Source organism: Chaetodon auriga, chromosome 17 (genome assembly GCF_051107435.1).
Source record: "Chaetodon auriga isolate fChaAug3 chromosome 17, fChaAug3.hap1, whole genome shotgun sequence".
Classification (NCBI taxonomy): domain Eukaryota; kingdom Metazoa; phylum Chordata; class Actinopteri; order Chaetodontiformes; family Chaetodontidae; genus Chaetodon; species Chaetodon auriga.
In genome coordinates, this window is record NC_135090.1 from 12,097,288 (window position 1) to 12,105,656 (window position 8,369).

The 8,369-nt window shown below is 41.9% G+C and overlaps 1 protein-coding gene across 1 annotated transcript; it reads right to left on the reverse strand.

Moving 5' to 3' along the window:
* Nucleotides 1-317: 317 nt before the first annotated feature.
* On the reverse strand, nucleotides 318-8,353 carry LOC143335240 (putative methyltransferase-like protein 24). Its single transcript, XM_076754510.1, has 5 exons — nucleotides 6,454-8,353; nucleotides 5,219-5,317; nucleotides 3,432-3,568; nucleotides 2,972-3,239; nucleotides 318-1,869 (listed from the first exon to the last, which is right to left on the reverse strand). The coding sequence occupies exons 1-5, from the start codon at nucleotides 6,781-6,783 to the stop codon at nucleotides 1,564-1,566; spliced, it is 1,140 nt and encodes a 379-aa protein (XP_076610625.1). The 5' UTR covers nucleotides 6,784-8,353; the 3' UTR covers nucleotides 318-1,563.
* Between the last annotated feature and the right edge of the window lie 16 nt (nucleotides 8,354-8,369).

The following is an 8,369-nucleotide window of genomic DNA, read 5'->3' on the forward strand; positions in this document are numbered from 1 at the left end:
GGGTGAGTGTTAAGTGCATCCTTAACCTCAGCACAGCGTACGCAAACTGCAAGTACACAGAGTTTATGGAAGAAGAGGCAAGCGTTCTGCAGTAAAGGTTAAATCATTTATCCAAGTATAGGAACATGCGGTAAATGGTAGTAGTGAGACAGCCTGTTTGACTTTTGCAATAAGATAGCAATTATAGCCTTGACTTGTGGTACAGTGCCTACATATTAGACTTATTTGTGATGGAATTAAGGGTTAAACAAGGCACTTTCTATTATAACCACTATTTTGTGCAAGTATGTTGAAAAGAAAATGCAAACACTGCAAGTGAGTTACAACACTTAAAATTTATTGTAAATATAGACATACATACACTTAGGGTAATCTTAGGAATCAAAATTATATTCATATGCTTGCATCTGATATACAGCCCACTCTGTCATCTATGTCCATCTGTACTTTAGTCTCCATGAGACAGAATAAACTTCTACATGAAGTCACGAGTTGTAACTGTATACTTCCATATACACTATATTAAGGGATGATTTTGCAAGGTTTACATGTGTATTGTTGCAAGACATATCTAAAACTAAAAACAGACATTAATCTAACACCCTTCTTGAATTATTTGCATAGACGTCACAATAATGTAGCCTATGTCTGTTATATATAACCAAAAACTGGGACTTATGGAATTACAACCTGTCATTACTAAAGGATTCTCCAAGGACAGGCAAAGTAGCAGTCACAGATTTATGGCTTTATTTGGTATTTTACTGTTGTGATAATGCACCTTTATAACATGGTTTCATTGTTTTCGTCTTTGTTCTACAGTACACAGTATAGTGCAAAAATATTAGTGGACAGATTTCTCTGTATTGCACAGTAGGTACTACTAGTCTCAATATAATTTAAGCTTCTCTTCAGTGTAAAGGGTTATTGCACATGAAAGCATTTCAGGCCTACAGAGATAAAAATAAAATAAAATAAAATAAAATAAAAAATACAATAAATAATCTGCTGAATCTCCACAATCTGTTGAATCTACATTCAAGCTCCAGATGGATCAAATTAATGATTTAGGACAGGGATTGTACATATGATATAATAATATACTTTAGTGTTGATAAAATTACAGGTCTGTTTGGTCTTTAGCACTAATTAGGACACCACCCAGCTACAATTTAGATTTACAGTATCTGCTGTTTTTTTATGTGGCAAATGAGACTAAATGAAATTTGTAAGTCTAATTACTACATTACTGTGCTGTTGCCCAGTTAAATCAGTAAGCCCTCCTCCTGCTCCATATTGATCAAATTAGTCAGTATCATGTACAGACACAGCAGTATCTCCCTCTGAGGGTGGACTGATAAAAAGGCAGATCTTTACATCTCCACTAGAGGGAGATATCTTGTTAAGAACGGTGTATGCCTGAAATGACAGGAAAAAAAGTTTCTTGAAAGAAAAAGTATAACTCCACCAACTTTTTTAAGGTTGACTTTCTCCTTCTTGTTGGAGGCCATCCACAATATCTGGTCGTGTGTGTACACCTGTGTCCCTTCATGTGTGTTTGTGTCAGTGTCTCGTGTTGACCCAGCTGAGAGTGTAGGAGCTGTGAGCATTAGATACGGTCTGTTTTAGGACACTGTGACCCTCTCCTGCAGAGCTGTGGACCAGCTTGAGTCCAAAAATTTGGAGTCCCTGTAGGACACTGAACCAATAGCGGAGCACTTCTTCATTGGTTCCGCCCACCTCAAACCCTGCCCATTGCAGGTGCACTGTGGCAACCAGATGATGGACACTCTGCAGAGTTCCCAACTCAATCCAGTTCTGGAAAACTCGCCATTCAGCACTGAGCAGGTCAGCATACAGGAAGTGAACCTAAAGTAATTTGAGAATATAGAGAAGAGAACAGAGATTCAACATTGTTCAATGTATTCACAGTACAAATAAAAAGTCCAATCTGTTTTACAAATTATTTTTCAAATGGACAAGTGACTACTTTGGAAAGAAACACAAACAAACGTCAACCCAAATCCAAGCAGAAGAAAAAACTTTTCTCTGGAAAGTGGCTCCAAGATGTGCTATGGCTTGACGCTAATAATGAGAGTACCAAAATGTGGTGCAAGATATGTCGCTTGCTCTTACATCTAGTACACAAAACAGGAACACTTTATACAGACTCAAAGAATTTCAATCAATTATTTGGTAAACACGAAAGAGAGCACAGCACACAAATGTGGCACAAACTATTGCTAACAAGTCAAGTCCCTCGTCAAGTTGAAAAGTCCAGTCACCCACTTGACAAAGCAAACTGAATGAACAACAGCAGCAAGCGCTGTGTCATGTTTTTCCTCATAGCATTTCATAAGGCTAAACATGCATGTCCTTTGTCTTCCTGTGTTGAGGATTCTTCTTTATTAAGTGAATGTGAGATGAGATGCATATCATTCATGTGGAGGAGAATGACCACAGAGACATCTGACCCAAAGCCAGCTGTTAAGATGGAGATAACTAATTGGAGGCTCAACCAGGGACTGAGAGGTATATCTTCATCATCTACTATGCGGGAGGCTGACGTGGAGGACAGTGAGGGAGACACAGAGGAGGACAGTGAGGAAGCCTGTGCTTATTAAGACCTAGTTATATACAGGAGCTAGAATCAGACACCATCACCTGGTGCTCACCTGAGTACCGGCACCCCTGCTTATAATGTCCACCAGCACATACTCTAACTGTAGGTATGTAGCTCCCTCTTGTGGCTACAGGATGTAACTGGGCCAGTGTATAATTCTCTCACTTAAATTGTTGCCATGGCAGCCAGGGATGGCGCAGAGCCCTGTTGCTATGGGAACGTACAAGTAAGAGAGCTTTCTGGGTATGTTGGGTCGAAAAGACTCTAAGGTATGTTTGTTTGGCACTGTTTCTCCAAATGTCTGAGAGTGTGTGTGTGTGTGTGTGTGTGTGCGTGTGTGTGTCTTACTGTGTGATGTCCCAGAGCTGCCATGATGTCTGCCAGTGTTTGAGAAACACTACCCAGGTTGCCTCTAGTCTTGTGCTTGCGCTTCCTCGGAGCTCGCCACTCCAGCCACATCTTGTGCCGACTGACCACGCCTCCATCACCATGGTTACTAGCCAAACTGTTGCCAAGGTGACCACCAGATGCATTGGAGTTGCTGGGATCAAAACTGTGGACTTCACATCCCAGTAGTGACACAGTCTTTAGAAAGTCTGCATCTCCCCCGTTCATACTAGAGAGACAAAGGCAAACACAAAAAGATAGACAGAGAGGCAGGGGAGCACAGAGGTGGTTCGAAGATTATTGCATGCATGATTAAATATGCATTGCATTGTTTATTCCAAGTCTGCCAGTGATATGAATGCACAAGCATCACAGCACATGCACAGACACATGCACATAGTATACAGACATATGGGCACACCTAAAGGAGTATGCAACACACGGTCTATCTGCAGCAGGAAGGAGCCAGTCCTCAGCACACAGCAGCCAGTGGGGTGAATCTGCAGGAGGGTGTGATGCCTGAGCCTGGCCTGGAGACAAAACCCTGGAGCAGTTTAACTGGGTACAGACAGGAGAGGAGAGATCATATGAGACGGGTTGGGCGGAGGCCTGATAAAAGTCTCACACAGAATTAGCATATAACTAAGAAGAGAGGAAGTTAAAGAAGTTGAAAGCCTGTCTTGTGAAATGTGTGAGAACATTTCAGACAGAGTGAGTGATGTTTCCAAGTACCTTTAAGTAAAACAACTTATTTTCTTTGGACATCGACTCTTGAATGTGAGACTCAGTAGACGACTGGACCTATGTTACATATTTTGTTGAGTTGGGTGCTTACATCGTCCCGTATTTTCCCAACAATGTTCAAATTTTATTCAAGGTAATGGTGTGCTTCATTTGGTCACCTGTTAATGGCGTCATATCCCCTTTCCCTCTGTAGTTACCATAATTTCCAGGGAAACACAGGAAACACCAGACGATACATCAGAGAGTGAGGAAGGACGTCGGCGAACTAGCTAGCTAGCCCCTCTCTGGTATACTATTGTCTGCTCACTCATGATGGAGCAGGATTATGCATTTTCATCAGTGGTTATTTAACAACAACAAGACAACAACTCCCACAATCCCACGCTACTTCACGATGCTATCAAACTCCATCTTTTGTTATAGTTTTGAATCAGAGACACTTAGTGACAGAAATTACATACTATGCGTTTAACTTGAATAACTTTGAGAGTCATCCTAATTTGTGGCAGATATTGAATACTTATACAACAAAAACAACACAATATACTTATTCTTACAATATAATTTTATCATTTTCCCTCCAAGTTCCCCAACACTCTGTTACGTAAGTCTTAACTCTTGTATGGGAATTTCCAGTCTGGAACTGAAAGTCCTCACTAGCTCCAGATTTTGCAGAATTCTGCTGGCAGGATACTGACAGTACCTGACTGATCATATTACTGCTGAGTTAACCCCCCACACTGGAAATCTGCAGTTGTAGAAGTGAAGTAGTTGAAAAAGTGAAGTTTTTATTGATTACTCTTCAGGCTTGGCAAAACCTCACTCCTGGCTACAGTATCTGTAGGCCCCTTGAGTGTTGCTCGAGACCTTCAGGGAGGGCCCAAAATATTAGTCCAGTTGTTCCTGACATGATGAGGCTGATCACAAAGGCAGAAAAGAAAAAGAGAAACACTTCTGCTATTCAAAATTATATTCATTCAAATACTGTTTTTTCTGTTTTATTATTCAAATGAATGAATCTGAACAGGGACATTTTGATTAAACTGCTCACAGCTCACTGTCACATACAACCTGTGATGAAGGGTCATGAACAGACATCACTTGTGTAAAGGGTCACAAGGCAAAATGATTGGGAACCTCCACATTAGAATATGTTACTATACGTAATATGGCTCAGAGTTTAGAATTATTTATCCTGTCATTTCTCACTGCTTATCTGTATTATTGTTTTGCAGTCCTTAGTAAAATGTAACAGTTTTACACAGTTAAAATGTGCCAAATACAGTAAATACACATTAGAAATGTCCACATTGTGTGAGGTCATGGTTATGATATTAGGGGATTCAGACATGTCACACATTGATTCACTTTTCACATCTTTTCTGGTATTTGAATGGCAGCTCTTTGGAGGTAAGATGTTTTTAGTTGATTGCACTACTGCAGGTGATTTTCAGTGGAGCCTACCTGTGCCCTGGCGATATACGTGACGATCCGATTGAGTTCTGCTGTGAAGGACGGCTTGTCTGATGCCCATGGCTGCACCTCCAGTGTTCCGGGTCCCATCTGAGAACATGCACACATACTGTACACATCAATATATTGACACCACAGTGCAAGGAATACCAAAACATTAATGCGGATTTGCGAGGGGTCTGAATAATGCATAGGAATGACAGTAATGTGTGGGAGTGTGCACCCCCTGCCCCAGGTGTGAGTGATGAGGAGGCAGGTCACGGGCTCTGACCTCAGTCCTGATTTGCTTGAGGCACTGTAACATACAAACATACACACTCACGCAGAGCCCCCACCCAACCCAGACTGAACCCTGTGGTCACCATGGCAACCTCACGGTGAAGGGGGGGTTGATGATTCACTAGAATGAGTCAGAGAAATTAGCCTTGGGCAGAAAAAGAGACAGTGAGAGAAAGGGAGAATGAAAAAGAGAGGGGGTGAACAATGAGGGGAAGGAGGTTAAGGTAAAGAGGGGGCAGATGCACCCACACACAAACACAGGTGAAGGGTGAAGCTCTTTGCATCTGAAGGGCAAAGAGAGAAAGAGAGAACAGCTGTCACCTCTCTCTGATCTGGGGTCAGTGCTGTGCTCACCCCCTGCCCTCACCTGTTCCATCATGTCTGTAATAATTCACAGAGCTGTGCACAAACTGACCCCGCATAATGAATAAACTGGATGAGGAAAGCACAGCAGCAGAATACGTTTAAAAACTGAGCGTACAGTATATTGAATGAATTACCTCTTCATCTGTCTCCTACTTACTCTCAGTTCAAAATACAGTACATTTTTTAAAATTATTTTTGGGGCTTTTTTAGCCTTTATGATAGCGACAGCTGAAGGGGGCAGAGAGAAAGGACCGCAGATGAGAGTGGAACCTCCGACCACTGCAGAGGACTGACGGCCTCAATAGATAGGGCGCACACCCTATCAACTGAGCTATATTTTAAATTATGCTTGATTGGCTTGAGAAAAGCAATGGCATAAAATTAACTTGGGTATGTCCACAAATAAGTGATGTTTTGCACCTAAAAGTAAATACATGTTGTAGGTAAAGATGGAAAAAGTGAAATTTTCCCCCTCAAAAGTCTACATCTGTTAAATAATTCAACAAATATCCGTTCTTTAACAACAATGCAAACATTCAGAAACATTTCAATTAAACTTTATGTCATGCTCTTCCACTTACCTGGCGCGAGTGCATCTCGTTCTCATCCTCAAACGCTCGAGCCCCCTCCCTCCTCCCCCCATCTTCCACTTCAACCTCCTCCTCTTCCTCCAAACCCGGTCCCCGGGACGGGGATCCCCGTTGGCGTGAGTTCTTCTCCGGTTCGATGCTAATAACGGAAAAAGCAACCGCACCCTCCTGCTCCTCCACCCCCACCCTTGTGGCTCGAGGTAACCATGGCCCGACGACAAGGAGCTGGAGCGCGAGGAGAAACGGTGGAATTAATAGAAGTAATACTCCCGAGCGGGCGAGGGGACCACCGCGGCCCCACCACCGCACACAGGTCCGCATACCTCCTCTGTGGTGGCACCGGGGAACATCTCCGGCGTTGTGCCCTGTGATTCAACTTTTTCTGGAGGGCAGCGAGGAAAGTCCCAGCTGAGAACACCCCTCCTCCTCCTTCTCTTCCCTCCTCCTTCTTCCTCTTACCCCCAGGGAAAAGTTGTGATGACGAAGCGCATTCCTCGGTCAGCGGTGGCCTTATTGGCACAGTCACTGCTGTTTTATTTAGCCCAAAAGTAACTCATACGGCTTACATTTAGCCCAAATATTTGTTAAAAAACTAACTGCCTTTACTGGCTTGTATATCGAGGAAACATGCCAAAAGAACCACCTTGTTAAGCAAAATGGTTAACTTAACTAAAATTGCCACACTAATGTAAAAATACAGCTAAGCTAACGATTTTGTAGTTCATGCTAAAGGTAACTGATGGCTCATAGTCCGCCATATTGCTACATGAGAAAAGTTGCTAAAGTTGTTCCTAAGCGACACAAGAGCAGCTCTCATCAGTGAGAGCGGTGACTACAGAATCACAAATATTTATCTTTAGCACAAATATTTGAATTAATAAAGTTATTCTGTGACCATTTTTAACCTGTACTACTTATTGAAGTAGAAACTCAGCTCAGTCACTGTTTATGGCCTGTACTTTTACTCAAGTAGGCTACTCTACTTTAAAGTCCGGACTTGAGATAGGCTAGCTACGTGAATGCTTACATTATATGGTACTTATGGTACTTTTTACTTTGCAACCTTTATTTGACAGCTACCTGTTAATAAATAATGTAATATACATAAAACTATTCTGCTGCATGATGACATTTTTTGCTTTAAGTACATTTTGATGATAATACATACTTTTACTTGATACTTTCAATGCAGTCTTGTAATAGAGAATTCCTACAGTGATTCCTACTTTTAAAAATGAGAAGTAATGCTACAGATTATAACCGATTTGTTGTTAAACTGACTGAGAGTTTGGGATTTAGTAGGCCACAGCTTTGTTTGAATTCATCACAGAAAATAATCATTTGTATTTCAACGAATTGCTGTTATTTTGCATAAATGTAGTACAAAAAAAAAATGTCTGTAAGAGAGCTGTTGCTCTGCACCCTCTTCTTTTCTGTCTGTCATGTAGTGTTGTTGACAGTGCGTGTCCCCTTCCACTATACAGTGGAATGTCACAGCAAACACATTTCCTCCGGCCATGTCTGAGTCTATTTAGTCAGCCTGTTGACAAACTGTACACAATATGCAGCCAGTAAACTCCCCCCATCTGCTTTCTTTCTCTCTCACTCGCTCTGTCTGTCTGGCACGCACACGCATACACACAAGCTGCAGATGTACAATATTTGCTCTATTATAGCAAGTTTTCCCTGTGAGGACACGAAATTAGCATGGGGTCCCTTCCTGTCAGCTCTCTGGTACCACCAGCCTTCATGCTGCGCGTTAATACATTTCCTTATTTGGAAGAGGAATTCTGAAACCGTACATTTTTGTGCATTTTGTTTCAGTGGCTTTAAAACCTCTCCGACACTCTTTTCTGTTTTCCTCAGTCTGGCTTCTTTCTTTCCCCTCCAACACATCCTTCCCTCCC